Genomic DNA, 19847 nt, shown 5'->3' with positions numbered 1-19847 from the left:
TGTCCCTCTCAATGATGTTAAATCCAGGTCTGTAAAGACAGTTCCAAGTGTGGTGATTCATCTAATTTGTTATGCGTTCTCATTGTTTCAGAATCGCTCCAGCAGTGTTGTGACCTGTCCCAGCTCTGGTTCAGAGAGTTCTTCCTGGAACTGACCATGGGCCGAAGGATCCAGTTTCCCATTGAGATGTCAATGCCGTGGATCCTGACTGACCACATTCTGGAGACCAAAGAACCGTCCATGATGGAGTAATGTTTGCGTCCTACCTTCTGCCCTTTTGGCTTCTCTTGTCAACCACTGTGGGCCAAACGCTTCTTCATTGCTTTTTTGTTTTTTGTAACATGGTGACTTTAAACAATGCCTCTCCTCAGAGTTTCTGATGAAATCATTAATACAGACACTCAAAACACTGAATGGAGAACACTGATGGGGCCTCTGATATCACCAAGAACCCTTAGCTGACCAGTTTTGAGCATCCCATAATTTAAGGACACATTCAAACTATGAACTATGCCTGTTTTTCAGATATAAAACAATTTAGTAGTGCTTTAAGTAAAATATTCCCTGCACACAAACAGAATTCAAAATACATTTGCAGTGTCTTCTGCAATACTTCACTGATGAAGGGTTGAGTGAGCCAATGATTACAATATTGGACAATGTTGGTTAGGTTTGGTTGGTTAATGCCGAAGTAGTATAAGAACTGGAGAGAGGAGAGGGGTGCAGGATTCTCTCTAAATCTTTATCTGATTTTGGGTCTTTGAAATCTGGCACTAATTTAGCATCTGATTCTCCATAAGTGGTGTTCCTCATTTTTAAAATATATTCTTTCACAGGATGTGGCCGTCGCTGGCTAGGCCAGCATTTATTGCCCATCCCTAATTGCCCTTGAGAATGTGGTGGTGAGCTGCCTTCTTGAACTGCTGCAGTCCATGTGGTGTAGATACACACACAGTGCTGTTAGGAGGGAGTTCTAGGATTTTGACCCAGCGACAGTGAAGGAACGGCGATATATTTCCAAGTCAGGATGGTGAGTGACTTGGAGGGGAATTTCCAGGCGGTGGTGTTCTCATGTGTCTGCTGCCCTTGTCCTTGTGGGTTTGGAAGGTGCAGTAGAAGGAGCCTTGGTGAGTTTCTGCAGTGCATCTTGAAATGGTACATACTGTGCATCGGTGGTGGAGGGAGTGAAGGTTGAAGGTGGTGGATGGGGTGCCAGTTAAATAGCCAGATAATCTGATTTTACTCATGTTGTCGGAGCTGCATTAATTCAGGCAAGTGGAGAGTATTCCATCACACTCCTGACCTGTGCCTTGCAGATGGTGGACAGGGTTCGGGGAGTCAGGAGGTGAGTTACTCACTGCAGGATTCCTAGCCTCTGACCTGCTTTTGTAGCCACAGTATGGCTTGTCCAGTTCAGTTTCTGGTCAATGGTAACCATTGTTACCAATGATGTTGATAGTGGGGGATTCAGTGATAGTAATGCCATTGAACGTCAAGGGACAATGGTTACATTCTCTCTTGTTGCAGATCTGCTGCCCTTGTCCTTCTAGGTGGTAGAGGTCATGGGTTTGGAAGAGCACATACCTTTGTGCTCTTCCCTTGATGAACAGTGGGAGGATTAACAGTCTGACAGGCTGCAATGTGGCCGTGATGATCTTCATTCCAGTTAATAGAGGGTAAGAATCCTGTCTGGGGGGAGGGTTTTATAGGTTCCCATGACCCCAAATGATGAGGATGGAGGGAGTCATTCACGTCAACCCAACGTGAGTATTCCGCTGGATAGCAATCTGGAATTTCAAAAATCAGATTATCTGGTCATTATCTGGTGAATTTCAAGCCGGAGCTCTGATCTCCACTCACCAGGACTGTCTGGAGCAGGGTTCAAACCCTGCACCCTTAGGCTTGGAGGCAGGAATGGCTACCATTGAACTAAGTATTCGCAAGACACTGTGTGAAGCTAGCAGGAGGCAGTTAGGAAGTGAGGATACTGTTTATCTGAGGGTAAGATAGATTTTCATGCTACCACATGGAAGCGATTTCCATCTTGTCTTATCTAGAGAAAAGTTTGCATTTATATAGCATCTTTCACACCCTCAGGACATCCATAAACGCATTACAGCCAAGAAAGTACTTTCAAAGTGTAGTCACGGTTGTAATTTCAGAAATGCGACAGGCAAATTGCACACAGCAGGATCCCACAAAACAACAACGTGATAAATAGCCAGATAATCTGATTTTACTCATGTTGACGGAGGTAGAAATATGAGCCAGGACACCAGAGACAACTCTCCATCGAAACAGTGGATGTGGAATCTTTTACATCCACCTACGAGGGCAGATGGCATCACAATTTAACACCTCAACCGAAAGATGGCATAGAACCATAGAACACTACAGCACAGAAAACAGGCCATTCGGCCCTTCTAGTCTGTGCCGAAATATTATTCCGCTAGTCCCATTGACCTGCACCTAGTCCATAACCCTCCAGACCTCTCCCATCCATGTATCTATCTAATTTATTCTTAAAACTTAAGAGTGAGCCCGCATTTACCACGTCAGATGGTAGCTCGTTCCACACTCTCACCACTCTGAGTGAAGAAGTTCCCCCTAATGTTCCCCCTAAACCTTTCCCTTTTCATCCTAAAGCCATGTCCTCTCGTGTTTATTTCTCCTAATCTAAGTGGAAAGAGCCTACTCGCATCTACTCTGTCTATACCCCTCACAATTTTGTAAACTCCGACAGTGAGAAATAAAGGCATAAAAAGGGCCACCAGCATTCTGGGTTTTATAAATAAAGGCATAGAGTACAAAAGCAAAGGGGAAATTCTCTGTTTATACAAGACATTGGTTATACCACAGTTAGATTTTCATGTGCAGTTCCAGCCACCCCATTATCAAAAGCCACAGTTTTGTTTGATACATTCCCGAGGTAGGTGAAACTTTGCAGGAAGCTTCTCTCAAAAGATGTGAATTGGGTACGGTTGAGTCTGTTTTAGGATGGTCTGTTGAATGGAGAGGCTACTGTAAGAATTGAGTTAGGCTGAGGAAGAAATAAATTGGTTCCTTGCCAATAGGAGCAAGGAACTCAGCATTGTTATTGAGGAAAATGATTAAAATATAATCAGAACAAACATTTCTAATCCCTTCATTGACTTTCACATTTCTAGATATGTTTTATACCCGCTGGATCTGTACAATGACAGTGCGTACTACACTCTGACAAAGTTCAAGAAACAGTTCCTGTACGATGAGATCGAAGCAGAGGTGAGCAAACTTTCCCACTTTAAGCTTTCTCTTCTGTATAAACTCGGCTCATGTGGCTGTGAGCTACACTGACCAGCAAGATCCTGGCTTTGATGGCTGAGTGTGTATTGAGTTAGCAGATCCCAGCCAAAGCAGCTGTGCGGCAGCTCAGTTAGCTTCAATACCTCCAGACCAGGGAGGTGACCTGTAGCCTGAGTTGCCTAACAATTTATTGGAAGGTAGCTGACACACACCCATGGGCCTCCCAGTCTGCGTCAGTACATTGGGAATGTGGATGCCAAACAAACTCCCCATTGCCTATGGTTATTGGGTGGGGAATCACTGTGTGAACAGCTCCATCTCTTAACTTTATTCGCTTGTTTTTCAGGTGAACCTCTGCTTTGATCAGTTTGTTTACAAGTTGGCAGATCAAATCTTTGCTTATTACAAGGCCATGGCCGGCAGGTAGACTATGAATGAACCTCTTTGTTCTTAAATTGTGATGATCCATTCTGTAGACGCTTGTGACATTGCATTCAATGATCGTAGAACCATGGAGTTACACAGCACAGCAGGAGGCCATTCCGCCCATTGTGCCTGTACTGGCTCTTTGTTAGACCCGTCCAATTAGTACCCCTTTCTATTCCTTCACTTCAGCCCTGCTGTTTTTTTCCCCTTCATGTTTTTATCCAATTCACATTTGAAAGTTATTATTGAATATGCTTCCACCACTCTTTCAGGTAGTGCATTCCAAATCATAACCACTCGCTGCTAGTTTCTTTTCCCCGCATCCTGCCTCTGGTTCTTTTACCAGTGACCATAAATCTTTGTCCTCTGGTTACCAACCCTTCTGCTACTCCTTATTTACTTTATCAAGTCCCTTCACTGTTTTAAACATCTCTGTAAGATTTTCCCTTATCCTTCTCTGCTCTAAGGAGAACAAAACTAGCTTCTCCAGTCTCTCTGCATAACTGAAATCCCTCACCCCTGGCGCCATTATGGTAAATCCTATCTGCTGCCTGACACTTTTCCTAAAGCGTGGTGCCCAGGACTGAACACACTGCTCCAGTTGAAATCCAACCAGTTTATTTAGCCTAACTTCCTTGCTTTTGTACTCCGTGGCCTGAATTTTACGCAACCCTGCCGGTGGGTTTTTAGGTGGTGTGGGGCGGTAGTGTGCAGTAGCACAGAAGAGCTTCCTGCTAGGTTACAGTCCTTTCCGACCTCTCTGCAATTTTACCCTTGGTAGGCGAGGCCTTGGACAGGCCGCCTGTCCTTGCCCCAGTTGAGGCCCTTAAGTGGCCAATTATTGACCACCTAAGGGCCGTTTCCTGCCCAGCCCCAATTCTGGAGTTCCTGGGTATGGGGGAAGCCTGAAAATAATTGGATTTAGGCCTTGGGTGAGAAGGGGGCGGGGCGCCTCCATCAGAAGCCCCCTTTTAACTTCGGGAGCCCCCCCCCCCCTCCCCTCTCCCCCAAGGTCTGGTAACAGCTGGACCTCCTTCCTCTGCACCCCTGGCCTTTCCCCCGACACCCCAATCCCCTACTGTCTACATCCCCCCCAGCCCAGGGTCTTCCCTACTGTCCCCGCCCTGAGACCCCCCAAAACCTACCTCTCCCTGGACTCCTGGGACTTCGGCTCTGGGCACTGCATGCAGTCCCAGTCCTGTCCACTGCAGCTTCTGGTGCTGGAGGGACTAGAGAGCCGCCAGCCAATGAGATTGACCGGTAGCTCTCTAAGGCAGGGCTTCCTACTGAGTGAGGGGCAGAAGCCCTGCCTGCAGCCAGTCAACGCTCATTGGAGCATGAAATGGCTGTGGGGCAAACTCCTGGCCCCTGTCTCTGTTTATAAAGCCAAAGATCCCAAATGCTATTTACAGCATCCCCAACTTGCTTTGCCACCTTCAAGGGTTTGTGAATATACACCTCCAGACCTCTCTGTTCCTGCACCTCCTTTAGAATTATTCTATTTCATTTATATTGCCTCTCCTGATTCTTCCTATGAAAGTTAATCACTTCACACTTCTGTTGTAAGAATCAGTTCCCTTTCTGCTTCTCTTACTTGCCTTAAATTTAACCTCATGGGGAATCTAAAACTTGGGTCATAATTTTAGAATATGGGGTTGCCCATTTAAGATGGTGATGGGGACAACTTTCTTCTCTCAGAGGGTCATTAGTCTTTGGTTTTCTCTTCCACACTCTAGAGGCTGGGTTATTGAAGTTAGATGTTTGAACTATAGAGAAGTCAAGGGTTCAGGTGGGTCAAGTCAAGGGTTGGGTTAAGGCACTGAAAGTGGAGTTGAGGCCAAGATCAGATCAGCCATGATCTTATGGAATGACGGAACAGGCTCAAGGGGCTGAATGGCCTGCTCCTACTCCTATTTCTTATACACTTATGTTTATGCCCTTAATGTGTCAATCCTATGATGGCCTCTGAGTTTTGTTTGGAGCTACGTTTTACCTCATATCTGTAACATCTATAAACACCGATGAAGTTACAAAATACTGACATTATTTTTTTGTCCCCTTTGAAGTGTATTGTTAGATAAAAGATTTCGGGCAGAATGCAAGAACTACGGAGTCATCATTCCCTATCCACCATCGAATCGATATGAGACGTTATTGAAACAAAGACACGTACAGGTACTGTGTGCAGAGGGGTTTAACTCCAGTGACAAGGCTGTCCTGATGGCTCAGTAAATAGGAACTCAGCCCCACGAACTGACATTCAGTCTCGATCCCTGACCTGTGACCTCTGCCAGCGTGGTGACAGCTACCCTAAATTTGACCTCTGTGCACTCAAGAAAGGGAGAAACTCGACCAGGGTTCCTGATCCAGATTTCTATCCATTGGCACTTGCTTGAAAGAGCAGGTGTGGAGACCTGGGTCACACCTAGCTGGAACAGTTTTTATGTTCTCAGGGTGTGTTATTACCCATCCTCAGCTGCCCAGAGAAAGTCATAGTGGGGCTGTCTCTATAAACCACTTGTAGCGGGTTTGATGTTACCTGAGAGTCTTGCTTGGTCACCTCAGAGAGCAGTTAAGAGTCAATCACATTGTTGTGGGACTGAAGTCACGCATAGGCCCAGACCGATTAAGGGTGGCAGTTTCCTTCCCTAAAGGATATTATGCTCTAACGACAATTCGACAGCTTCATGGGCGTTTTATTGAGACCAGAATTTTATTTTCAGAGTTTCTTGTAAATCGTTTCAAATTCTCAAACTGACCAAGGTGGGATTTGAAATCTCATTCTCTGGGGTTATTAGTCCAGTAACAGAACCACTACCATCCTATATCCCTCTCTGTAGCGAAACGCCTGACACCTGCCAAGGGAAAAGAAAATATCCTTTTATGGGATGGAGTCTTGTAAATCAGAATCTGCCTTTATACAGCTGTCAGTGTCCAGGGTGGATTTTAAACCTTTAGGGTGGTGACCCACCACCAGAAGCAGTGGGCTCCTCACCTCCTTCATTGTCAGGGGACAAGTGGGCTGGAGCAGCCTGGACTAATATTTGTCCACTGGTCACGTGGTGAGGTTCCGAGGTGAATCGTCTCCAAGTGGTACTGTTACCCAACGAGCCTTTAGAAGGAGAGGGGCAAAAATATTGATGGTCTGCAGGGGCCAGGTTTAACCATCAATTGTTTTTTTTCAGCTCTTGGGGCGGTCCATCGACCTAAACAGACTCATCACTCAGAGAATTTCAGCTGCCATGTACAAGTCGCTGGATCACGCTATCAGCAGGTTCGAGAGCGAGGACTTGACATCGGTTGTGGTAAGATCATCAATGTCAGAGCACTGGAAGATCATTTTGGAGATTGGGTTTGGGTGCTGATGTGTTTCTGTGTTATGGTGAATACAACCAGACTCTAGAAGAAAAGAACAGAAAAGTTGGCGATCTGTTCATAGGAAGTTACCTTTTATCTGAGGTGTTCATTAGTTAAATTCCATGAGCTATCGACATGAAGCAAGGAGATTCCCCTTTGGTGTTTAAACTCTTCTCACTCGCCTTGTGAATGATTGACAGCCAGGGAGCGGGACGATTTGGATGGCTGTAACAAAGAGCTAGCACAGGTACGATGTGCCAAATGGCCTCCTTCTGTGCTGCATGATGACATGAATATCTACAGTCTGTGTTTCAGCACTGTTGGGGAAGTCAGTGCAGAATTTGGAGCCTAAAGAGTGCCAGCTTCTCTCTCCCTGCCTGAGTGAACTTGTTGAAGCTGATCAATGTGTCCCAAAGCACCATCAGTTTTCCTGCAGCCCCTGGCCCATGGATCATCAGTCTGGGTTCCTGCTTCAGCTGCTTCAAGTCTGATCTGTGTGTGGGTGAAAACAAACCTGAGCTTGCTTGTGATGGCTCAGGTGTTCGACTGGAAGGCAGCTTCCAGGGGGGGTGGGGGGGTTCTGCGGGAATTGGTATTGGGTCCTTTGATTTTTGCGGCATATTTCAATGATTTGGACTTGAATTAAGGACTATGATTGAGAAGTTTGCAAACCATACAAAAATTGGCCGTCTGGTTGATAATGAAGAAAAAGGGCTGTAGGCTGCAGGAAGATATCAATGGATGAGTTAGGTGGATGGAACAGAGGCAAATGGAGTTCAATCCATTTGTGTGAGGTAATGCATTTGTGGAAGGCGAACAAGGTAAAGGAAACACAATAAATGGGATACTGAGAAGTGTAGAGGAACAGAGGGACCTTGAAGTGCACATGCACAGATCGCTGCAGGTTGCTGGACAGGTAGATAAGGCGGTCAAGGCATACAGGATACTTGCCTCTATTAGTCGAGGCGCAGGATATACGAGCTGGGGGGTTATGTTGGAAATGTATAAAACACTGGTTAAGTGTTATGAAAACCAGGCTTACCTTCTCGTCCAGGGCAGAGGTCAAGAACTCCAAGTCCTGACTGACCTTGGAGTTTTCGTGCATGTGCAGTCTGGGAGTGGGCTGCACATGCGTAATTCTGTGTTTTTAAGTTGTTTGGGCTGGGGACAGGCCCTGCGCACCTGCGCAAAGATGGAAAATGGTACGAAAACCTGGGTCATATGACTGTGAATGGAGCGCCATTGATGTTGTGTCCCAGGCAGGGTATAGAGAAAGGTCACAAAGGGAGAGGGGACAGGAAGAAGTCCCAAAAGAAGGATCCTCTTTAAGTGAAGAGGACTTGGGGGAAGCACTGGTAATCAAAGAAGGCTCAGGAGAAGCCCTGAAGATCCAAGAAGGCAGCCAAAGATGGGTGATTCAGTGCTGTGGGCCGATGGGGCAAAGGCATCACTTTGGAGCAGTAGTGTTCTGCTTGGTGCGGCTGAAAATCTGACATTGTGCTTGTGAGTTGGTGCCCAAATACGTACTCGGGAATCCAGGGGAACGGAATCTCAGGAAACGAGATTCAGACCCTGGGAGATGGGCTGTTGTTGATGCCGTCCGAGTTGGAACAACTTGTGGAGAGAATTCCAAGGCTAGATCTTCGAAAGTGAAGACTGGAATCCCTCGTGAGAGAGGCAAAGTTTCAGTGAGATTGGCTGACTCATGGTGTTTACTGACATCTGGTGGATTGTTGAGAAATCCATGGACTCTATTTTGGTCACATCTGTCACTTATTGTATGTTGATCACAGTTTGCCTGGTAATTCACATATACCTCATATTAACTCTGAATGTTAAAGAATAAGATAGATATTGTAAATTGTTTTATTTTTCTGACCCTGTACAGTAAAGTTTATTTTTGTTTGTTCATAACCTATGGAATCTTGTGGCTTTCTTCACTAAACAAGTGTCTTGAATCTCAAACTTTGTCTACTTTAAACAAAATGTATTTAGTCCCTTAACCGAATCATACCAAAAACCTGGGAGTCTGGTAAAGGATCATAACATAGGCCTCAGCTGGAATACTGCATGCAGCTCTGGTCTCCACGTTATAGGAGAGATGTGATTGCACTAGAAAGGATTTAGGGCAATTTATGAGGATGTTGCCTGGACTGGAGAATTTGAGTTATGAGGAAAGGTTGGAACAGAGGAGGCTGAGGGCAGACCTAATTGAATAAAATTATGAGAGGTCTGGATTGAGTGGATAGAAAGTCCCTATTGCCCTTGGTTGAGGAATCTGTGCACATGCACTCCAAGTTCCGTCTGTTCCTCTACAGCGCTCTATTTATTAGCCCAAGGCTTCCATTCCCCGGGGGGATTGGGGGCGGAGAGGCGGTGGGGCCGGGGGGCGTTGTCATACCCTTGAGTACCACAGATGTGTTGGGGAAGTCACCAGGCAAGGACTGCATGGGAATTGCCTAGGCAGTTCAAACTTCCGATGAGTATTCACCCTGCACCGGGAACCACCCGAAACTCCCATTTAAACCAGGGACTTTGGATGGTTCCGATTCTCAGCAGAATAGTTGCCCAGGGAATCGTTAGAAGGATTAAAATCACTTCTAACTCACCGTACTGGATCCCTGACTAACCCCCCACCCCCACCCCCCACCCTTGCTGACCACCCGACACCCCTCCGATCCCTTTCCCCCACTCCCTGACCTCCCCCGACCCCCCCCTCCCACCTACTTCCCTACCCACTGGCCCCTCATACTTTCCCCCGACTACCCTCGACCACCCCCCTCACCACCTGAACCCTCCCCTCAAATATCCTCCCTGATCCATCCTCCCTCCACGCCCCACCCCCCACAACCCTACCCCCCCCTCACCCACTTATCTTTTCCCTGACTTCTCAAAGTGACTGGGACCTTAACATCAGCAGTTCCGTAAAAAGTCGGCATGGCTTCACTTCCCTGATGATTGTGTCCTGCACAGGTAGCTGTCCAGAGCAGCTACACTGCACATTCCTCACCGGGCCCGGGTCAGAAGATTGGGTGAGAAATGTGCAGCTCCCGACCTATGTAAGTCAAATCGAGCGGAGTGGCAATGCGATGGTGAGTGCCACTCCACGGAAGCTCTGGGCCAAGGTGCACTCCCTTGTCTTGGTTAAAGGATCCATAACCAGGCAGCACAGATTTAAAGTAAGATATAGGAAGTTTAGCGGGAGTTCAAGGGGAAATCTTTTCAACCTGAAAGCATGAGAGAGGCAAAATACCGTCTAACATTTAAAAAGTACTTGGATATGCACTTGAAGTGCCATAACCTACAGGCCCAGAGCTGGTAAGTTGGTGTAGGCTGGATGGCTCCTGTTGGCCAGCGCGCGCACAGTGGGCCAAATGGCCTCCTTCTGTGCTGTAAATTTCTATGATTCTATGAATAGCCTCACGTCAATCACTGTTTAGTGCACAGAATGACTTTGTGGGTGACGTACTGAAAGTTAATGGGTTCCTCTGTCCAGTGAGTGTCAGTAGGAGACCTGAAATGGGAACAAAATGTTAGGAGTAGGGAGTTAGAATGGATTATTGACAAAGCTCTCTGCTCTTCTACTCTACAGGAATTGGAGTGGCTGTTTGAAGTAAACCGTCTCACTCATCGCCTCCTCTCCAAACACATGACCCTGGACAGCTTTGATGCTATGTTCAGAGAGGCCAATCACAATGTGTCTGCTCCGTATGGACGAATCACTCTTCACGTCTTCTGGGAACTCAACTTTGACTTCCTGCCCAATTACTGCTACAACGGATCAACCAATCGGTCAGTGTCACCTATTTGACGGGTGGGGGGGTGAGGGCATTTTCTCATTCCCCACTCTCCTCTGCATTCCTAATCCAGGGATTGGTCCTGATGATCCCTGCAGTTTTCTGAACTTGATTGTGTCTCTTGTCACTTTGGAAAGGCTGGCAGAGGAAAGTGTAGGAGATTTCTCGCGGTGTGACCCTCAGAGTGTGAAATAGTCAAGTCCAGAGGTAACAAAGACCTGGATGAGAGTTTCAGAGCAGGTGAGCTGAGGCATGGATGGAGGAGGACCATGTTGCAAAGGTGGATATAGGCAGCCTTAGTCATGGTGCAGTTATGTGGTTGGATGCTCAAGGTGGGGTCAAATACAACACCATGGCTGTGAACAGACTCAGACTGTTATCAGGTGCTAGTGGCTAGGAAACTGAGTTTGCTTCTATCTACCCTGGTCCATTCTTTCATAATTTGAAACACTTCTATCACCATGGCTCCATGCTTGAATCTTGACGTGACGTTTCGAGTTTCTCGATGTCTCACTTTGCACACTTCACACTTGGACAATTTGTGTTGCTGTGTGATACCTGAGCAAGCACTCTGCATCCAACAGTAAACGGCACCGGAACAGGGTGAGCTGATGGAGAGAAGGGGGATGAATTTGGTTGGGTTCAGATTTGCTTTTTAACCCAGCAGACAACTTTGTGGTAATTGGGAAAAATTTGGGAGAATAAAATTGTTTGCAAAAAATTGGAACTAAGATACATTGGTAAATGTAGAAGAGGTTTAAATCTGTCTCTAACCCCTTGCTGTAACTGTCCTGGGAGTGTTTAATGGGGACAGTGTAGAGGGAGCTTTACTCTGTCTCTAATCCGTGCCTGCCTTGGAAGTATTTGATGGACATGTAGACGGAGCTTTATAGGGATGGGCAATAAAAATGCTAGCCTAGCCAGCGACGCCTACATCCCATGAAAGAATCAAAAAAGTATTGTATCTAAGTCATGCTGTACCTGCCCTGGAGTGTTTAATGGGACAGTGTGGAGGAAGCTTTACTCTGTATCTAACCCCATGCTGTACCTGCCCTGGAGTGTTTAATGGGACAGTGTGGAGGAAGCTTTACTCTGTATCTAACCCCGTGCTGTACCGATCTTGGGAATATTTGATGGGACAGCGTAGAGGGAGCTTTACTCTGTCTCTAACCCGTGCCTGCCTGGAGTGTTTGGTGGACAAGTAGAGGGAGCTTTATTCTGTACCTAACCCATGCTGTATCTGCCCTGGGAGTGTTTGATTCTAACATTGTGACCTTGAGTTGCACCGTGTTCTGCCTGTCACTAACAACCCTGATTCTGACTGAGAACAAACTTCACAAAAATCAAGATTACTTCCCCTGTTGTGAAACAACCCTTTCTTCTTTGCAAACCCAGGTTTGTTCGTACAGCAATTCCCTTCACCGATGAGCCGCAGAGGGACAAGCCTGCCAGTGTCCAGCCATATTACCTGTATGGATCAAAGGTGAGTGGGAGCTGACTGACCAGCTGGTTAATGATGTGACGCTGGAATAAATTACATTTTTACTGGATTCTCAATCCAGATATTTGTGAGGACTATTTTATTAGGTTTTAAATGTTATGCCTTCCTGAATATTGTTTAAAAAAAAGTTCTTTTTTAACCGGTATTTTTGGGTGTGTTTTCGGACCCAATGTGGAACTTCACCCTTTGAAGTTTTGTCGCTGTTATGAAAGCTGATATATGGCAGCCATTTTGTGCCAGCAATCTCCCACTAGCAGCCACAAGATGGATGACTGCATAATATGTTTATTTTTTGGTGGTGTTGGCTGAGGGAGGAATGTTAGCCGGGATACTGGGAGAACTTTCTGCTCTCTTTCCGATGGGATCTTTAACATCCACCTGAATGGAACAGGTGAGAGGGGATCACAGTAGATTGTGTGTGATGGAAAGTGTGGCCTTAATGTTTGACTCTACACACTGGGATTAATTTTCCAGTGCTGTACAGGTCATTGACTGGTGCATGTATTGGAAATTCGGGCCCATGCTGTGTGCAATTTTCCAACCATTTTGCTTTGAGAATTGAAGCAATTCTCCTGGCACTGTGAAATGGTCTCCCCTGTTGCCACAGTGCAGAATCAGAAAATTACCTCTCATGATTACACAGAACAAATGGTCTATTATTGACTGTTACCAAACCTCTACACAACAGCTTGGTTATAGTCCAGTGCAAATACTCACAGCACAATCTGAAAATATTTGAAACCCTCCCTTATTTATACATGAAATTACTTCGACTCTGCAACACAGAAACATGCTATTCAGACCAAATGGTCTGTGCTGGTGTTTATGCTTCACACGAGCCACCCCCACGCCCCCCACCATCCCTGTTTATGTAACCCCATCAATCCTTCTATTCCTTTCACCCTCATATATTTAACTGGCTTCCCCTTAAATGCATCTATGCTGTTTGCCTCAGTGACTCCTGGTAATAGCAAATTTCACACTCTCGCCACTCTCGGTGAATTTAATTGATAACACAGTGCCATTTAGATGCACGCTCATACGAATCTGGAATCGAGGAGACCTTGGTGCGAATTGATCAATCCCCATTGCTCTCAACAGGGAAACAAACTCACAAATTGTGGCTCCAATGCTACGTCTTAATCTCCAGCCTGTGCTGCCATCAAATGTGGCTGCTCCAGTGGAACTGTGGGATCGCTGAGTTCATGCTGTTGTTGTATGTGGCAGTAAGATACGTTCCACATCAGATAATAACAGAGACCCCAAGGGGTCACACTCAGTGAATTGCTTCAGATTGCTGAACTTTGACAGCTAAAGTTACAGGCCGTGCTCTGTTGTTGCTAACTGGCTGTGTTTCCTCTAAATTCTCTCTTCGCAGCCCCTGAACATTGCCTTCACTCACATCTATAGTGTCTTCCGCAATTTTGTGGGTCCCCCTCACTTCAAGACCATCTGCCGCCTGCTGGGCTACCAAGGTATCGCTGTGGTGATGGAGGAATTACTGAAGATCGTCAAAAGTCTGGTAAATGACTGTGTTTCCTACAAGGACAAGTCTAAAGAAAAGATAAACTTGCATATATACAAAGCACACTGTTATGATCCACGGCTGACGAGCCTGATCCCAGAGTGGAGCCCAGTTTGATAGATCCTAACTTTTAATTTATTTGTTTAGATACATGAAGAGTGGCTACTAAACAGAGTCACCGGAGTCTGCTAATGAACTTTTAACAAAAGAATAAAACATTTATTAAATAGGAAAAGGTGAACTATATTACAATGCTCTTTCACCCATAACTATACCTTTACAGATATATACAGATTTGTAAGGATAATGCAAGTTACAAAGGCTATCTTATACTCTAATGTTCACAGTAAGTACACAGTCCATGTAAACCAATAGGCACCCCCTGTGGTCAGACACACCACACTCTGAAACCAAGTGACAGATGCCACCTAAATCAGAGGCTTTGGATCTCTCATCAACTCCCCCCAGATGCTTGTCCCACCATGAGCCAACTGGTCTCACTGAACTCTGTCTTTCACATGAGGGTTTCAAATCTCCACTGTGCAAGAGCTTGCTTTGGAATCTTCTTCAACACCAATGTTTTCTCTCAGATGCCTTCCGCAATGGTTCACCTCCAGGGTTTTGAACTCTCCTTCCGATGTTCCTCTTCCCTGGGTCACCACATGCATATGAGCTGTCTTCCACACTCTCTGTCTCCCACGGACTCAGCTGTCAATGGTACACCACTGCTTCACAAGCCCATAGCAAAGAGTTACAGATCTTCAGTCATCTCTTTGGACCTTCTTGCCTCTTGCATGCTGTTCTCGCTTTAAATCTGCTTTCTGCAGCTTTTGTCTCTTTAAATCTGAAGCTTGGAGCCTTTCTCTCTGCCCCACACTCTTAACTTCACTTAACAGGACCTTTTCCAGTTTCCTGTCCATCCCTTTGACTAGAACATGTACTTGGGACTTTCTCCTGTTCCAGTCCCCTGGATTTTGGGGTCTTTTCTTTAGCTTGGGTTTGGCTATCTGTCCCTTTTGCTCCTGTCTCTCCTGGCAGCTACTTTCAAAACCAACTGAACTCAAAAAGCTTCCAAATCAAACTGCTGTTTCTAGTTTCCTCTGTGTGTGTCAGTGGGAGGGTCCTGCCTGTCTGGACCCCTGTTGCCAGGCAACAGCCCAGTTTATCTACTCTTGTTTGTTTAACTTAACTGCAACAGTTGTAAAACTCATGAGAAATGCAGGCACTTTTTAAAGTTAAACTAAAATTCAATTTGACATTTCTTAACACAATTACAAAAATACAAATCAAACCTTAAAGCAAAAACTCATTCCTAATACCCACAAATACAAGTATAACTTACTTAAACTATCCCTGTTTCCTAACAACAGGACCCTCCAAAGTGCTTTACAGGCAATGAAGTACTTTTGAACTGTAATTACTGTTGTAACATGGGAAACGTGGCAGACAATTTGTGCACAGAAACTGGGAACTCCCTAAAAAGCAATGTGATAATGACCACATAATTGTTTTAGAGATATTGGCTGGAGGATAAATTTTGACCGAGAATCCGGGGAAAACTCCTTGAACTTGATCAACATTGTGTCTGGGATTTACATCCATCTGAGAAGGTAGACAGCGCCTCAGCATAATGCTTCATCCAAAAGATTGAACTTCCGACAGTGTAGTGCTCTCTCAGTACTTACCCCCTGACAGTGCAGCATTCCCTCAGTACTGCCCCTCTGACAGTGCAGCGTTCCCTCAGTACTTTGCCCCCAACAGTGTAGCACTCTCTCAGTATTACCCCCAATAACAGTGCACTGCTCCCTCAGTACTGCCCATCCGACAAGTCAGGAGTGTGGTGGAATACTCTCCACTTGCTTGGATGAGCGCAGCTCCAACAACGCTCAAAAAGCTCAACACCATCCAGCACAAAGCAGATCATTTGATCAGCACCCCATTCACCACATGAGCATTAACTCCCTCCCCTCCGACACCTATTGGCAGCAGTGAGATGCACTGCAGCAACTCACCAAGGTTCCATTGACAGCACCTTCCAAACCTGCATTATTCCCATCCCTAATTGCCCTTGAGAACGTGATGGTGAGCTGCCTTCTTGAACTACTGCAGTCCATGTATTATAGGTACAGCCACAGTACTGCTAGGGAGTTCCAGGATTTTGACCCAGCGACAACGAATGAATGGCAATATAGTTCCAAGTCAGGATGGGTGTGTGGCTTAGAGGGGAACTTGCAGGTGGTGGTGTTCCCATGCGCCCTTTGCCCTTGTCTTTCTAGGTGGATTTGTGGGGTTGTAGATGGGCAGTGGGGAGGGGGAGCTACAGTGGGAGGACAGGGTTTGTGGATTCAGTGGGAGGGGGGTTAGGGGAAGTACGGGAGGGCTGCATCACAAGGCTGCAAGTGAATTTAATACCTCCTGTCTGACTCTGTCTCACAGTTACAGGGCACCATCTTACAATATGTGAAGACCCTCATTGAGGTGATGCCTAAGATCTGCCGCCTGCCTCGTCATGAGTACGGATCTCCAGGTCAGTGAACAGCAAGCGAGAGTTACTAGGGGTCGGGGGAATGTGGACCAAAAACCTCTGGCAATCGGCCCCACGTGAGTCTGAGTAACCCCGCTCAAATCAGGTCAAGAGAGGTGGTGGTGAGGTGGGGCTGAGTGTCAGGGTTGGCCAGCTGAGTGAGTGGCCAGGGTGTGTTTGTTGACAACTGTTTTACCCACTTCTCCAATCTAATCTTAAATGTTGATATGTTGTTAAATATTGTTCTGCCTCTCCTACAAATCCTGGGAATGAATCCCAAGCTTTGCACCTACTCTCTGTGTGATGAAGTTTCTCCTGCCTCTGTGCTAAATCATAAAATCACAGAATGATGCAGCACAGAAGGCTGTTCTGCCCGTCATACCTGTGCTGTCTTTTGAAAGAGTTATCCGATGAGTCCCACTCCCCCCATCTTTCCCCAAAGCCCTGCAAATTTCTCCATTTCAAATATATATCCAATTGTCTTTGACGGTTACTATTGAACTTGCTTCCACCACCCTTTCTGGCAGTGCATTCCAGATCATATGCAGAAGCAAACTACTTCTCTGTTTTATTTTATGCATCGTAGTGCAAGGCACTGCTTTTTAATGAATTTGAAATCCATTTGTAAAGTACTAGTTTAGATTACGTTGTACAGTGCACTGAGGATATTATTCCCCCATGTGGGGCACTGTTTTATGGAGATATTTATAATTTCTTGGCGGCTTTCCCCTTATATTGAACCTTTCGATGTAAGAAGTTGCCCCAACAGAGGGGAGTGGGAGAAGAGAGAATATGGAGAGTTAGAGGGAGGCGGAGGGAGCAGGGGTGTGGATGGGATTGGACATGGAGGAGAGAAGGTGATGATAAAACATCACCTTGCATTAAGTCTAAGTTGTGGTTTGAGGCAGTCGTTTTGAGGAAGGTGGTTGGAGGGGGGTGGTGGCAGGAAGTGTTACTGAGAGCCCTTTTGGGACAGATTGACTGAAGGCACTGTGTGCAGGAGGGCACACTCCATTTAGCCAGCGCGAATGAGATTATTGGTCATAAAATATCTTACATGGCGGGACAAAACTCTGCGGGGATCCTCACAGACCTGGGCATGTTACAGGAGAACAGGTGAAGCTCGGGGCCCTGGATGTGTATAGTTTACAGTAACTATAACAGAGGTCAGTGTTGCAGGGGTCATTGTAACGGGAGTCAGGGTGATGTGGTCAGTATTGATGGTGGGGTGAGTCAGTGTGATTGAGTCAGTGTTGAAGGGGGTCGGGCGGGGGTGTAAGTATGACAGATCAGGGGTCGGTGTTGATGGGGTCAAGGATCAGTGTGATGGGGAGTTATTGATCTGTATGACGGAGCTCAGAGGTGCAATGAGATGACGGTGAAGTGTCATAGACTGTGACTTGTGCCTGTCTGTTCCAGGAATCCTGGAGTTTTTCCACCACCAACTCAAGGACATCATAGAGTACGCAGAACTGAAGACAGACGTGTTCCAAAGTCTCCGGGAGGTCGGCAATGCAATCCTTTTCTGTTTGCTCATCGAACAAGCCTTGGTAAGCATTGAGAAATGGGCACAATTGGTGGAATATTCTGGAAAATTCCAGTGTAGCACTTCCCCAGATGAGTACAGCAGAATCATTGTTCTATTATTGGACTAATGATCCAGAGGACGGATTTGGTACTGTTCAATGTTCCCTCCTTGCTCTGGAAACAACTGTAAAATCATTTCAAAGGTATTTCAAACATTACATTTAGGGGGAGATGTTTAAGATTTTAAGGATTGATATAAAGCAAATTCATCCAGGAGGGACTTGAAACTAAATAGAGAAACTAGAGAGGGAGCTTCAGTGAAAGAGTTAGGGTACAGAGGGATGGGCTTGATGGGAATGTTGGAGGAATGGCAGGATGGGGACTTAGGTACTAGAGGAATGGGCTTTGGGAGGGTTATAGGGCTGGAGGGATGGGATTTGTGAGGGTTATAGGGCTGGAGGGATGGGATTTGTGAGGGTTATAGGGCTGGAGGGATGGGATTTGTGAGGGTTTTAGGCTGGAGGGATGGGCTTTGTGAGGGTCATAGGACTGGAGGGATGGGCTTTGTGAGGGTTATAGGACTGGAGGGATGGGCTTTGTGAGGGTTATAGGGCTGGAGGGATGGGCTTTGGGAGGGTTATAGGGCTGGAAGGATAGGCTTTGGGAGGGTTATAGGACCCGAAAGATGAGCTTTGAGAGGGTTATAGACTGTAGGGATGGGCTTTGTGAAGGTTATAGGGCTGGAAGGATGGGCTTTGGGAGGGTTACAGGGCTGGAAGGATGGGCTTTGGGAGGGTTATAGGATTGGAGAGATGAGCTTTGAGAGGGTTATAGACTGGAGGGATGGGCTTTGTGAAGGTTATAGGGCTGGAGGGATGGGATTTGAAAGGAGTGTTGGGGTTCTGTTAGCTCTCCTATCCATTAAGAAGCTGAGAGGCTGAAGCCTTGGGTTTTTGATGCTAATCAGTTCTTTAACTAGGAAAGAATGGTTGGTCCAATTCCAAATATTATTATGATTGAATAGATGTTGGTATTTGTTGGGATTTTGCTGCTTTGTGAATTGAAAGAAATTGTGATCTCAGTTTGTTCAGTGACCTGAGTTGGACTTTCTCTTGCTTACAGTCTCAAGAAGAGGTTTGTGATCTTCTGCATGCAGCACCTTTCCAGAACATTCTACCCAGGGTTTACATCAAAGGTCAGCTGTTTCAAAGTAACACCGTGTGTATGTGACTTTGTGTCTGTGTGTGTGTGTGACTCCATGGCCAGAATTTTACAGCAGCGGGATTTTACGCTCCCATCGAAGTTTAAGGAGTTTAGAATGGCACACCTTATTTAACGGCCTCGTCCCCACCGCGACGAGGCCGTAAAATTCCGGCCCATGTGTGTGTGTAATTCTGTGTGTGTGTGTAACTCTGCGTGTGTGTCCGTGTGTGTAACTCTGCGTGTCCGTGTGTGTAACTCTGCGTGTCCGTGTGTGTAACTCTGCGTGTCCGTGTGTGTAACTCTGCGTGTCCGTGTGTGTAACTTCGCACGTGCGTGTGTAACTCCGCATGTGCGTGTGTGTGTAACTCCGCATGTGCGTGTGTGTGTAACTCCGCATGTGCGTGTGTGTGTAACTCCGCATGTGCGTGTGTGTAACTCCGCATGTGCGTGTGTGTGTAACTCTGCGTGTGTGTGTAACTCCGAATGTGCGTGTGTGTAACTCCGCATGTGCGTATGTGCGTGTAACTCCGCATGTGCGTGTGTGTGTAACTCCGCATGTGCGTGTGTGTGTAACTCCGCATGTGCGTGTGTGTGTAACTCTGCGTGTGTGTGTAACTCCGCATGTGCGTGTGTGTGTAACTCTGCGTGTGTGTGTAACTCCGCATGTGCGTGTGTGTGTAACTCTGCGTGTGTGTGTAACTC

At 46.3% G+C, this 19847-nt stretch overlaps 1 protein-coding gene across 1 annotated transcript in view; it reads left to right on the top strand.

Moving 5' to 3' along the window:
* cyfip2 (cytoplasmic FMR1 interacting protein 2) overlaps positions 1 to 19847 on the top strand; it is a 105506-nt gene that overhangs the window by 67551 nt on the left and 18108 nt on the right. Inside the window, exons 17-27 of the mRNA XM_078551132.1 lie at positions 92 to 248; positions 3168 to 3264; positions 3632 to 3708; positions 5778 to 5886; positions 6897 to 7016; positions 10661 to 10860; positions 12261 to 12348; positions 13745 to 13888; positions 16328 to 16418; positions 17835 to 17965; positions 19065 to 19137. Coding sequence (XP_078407258.1) covers positions 92 to 248; positions 3168 to 3264; positions 3632 to 3708; positions 5778 to 5886; positions 6897 to 7016; positions 10661 to 10860; positions 12261 to 12348; positions 13745 to 13888; positions 16328 to 16418; positions 17835 to 17965; positions 19065 to 19137 — 1287 coding nt within the window. The remainder of the gene's footprint in view (positions 1 to 91; positions 249 to 3167; positions 3265 to 3631; positions 3709 to 5777; positions 5887 to 6896; positions 7017 to 10660; positions 10861 to 12260; positions 12349 to 13744; positions 13889 to 16327; positions 16419 to 17834; positions 17966 to 19064; positions 19138 to 19847) is intronic.

Source organism: Cetorhinus maximus, chromosome 10 (assembly GCF_964194155.1).
Source record: "Cetorhinus maximus chromosome 10, sCetMax3.hap1.1, whole genome shotgun sequence".
Taxonomy (NCBI): domain Eukaryota; kingdom Metazoa; phylum Chordata; class Chondrichthyes; order Lamniformes; family Cetorhinidae; genus Cetorhinus; species Cetorhinus maximus.
Note: the sequence above shows the minus strand (reverse complement) of the source record. Positions and strands in the feature narration are given on the sequence as shown.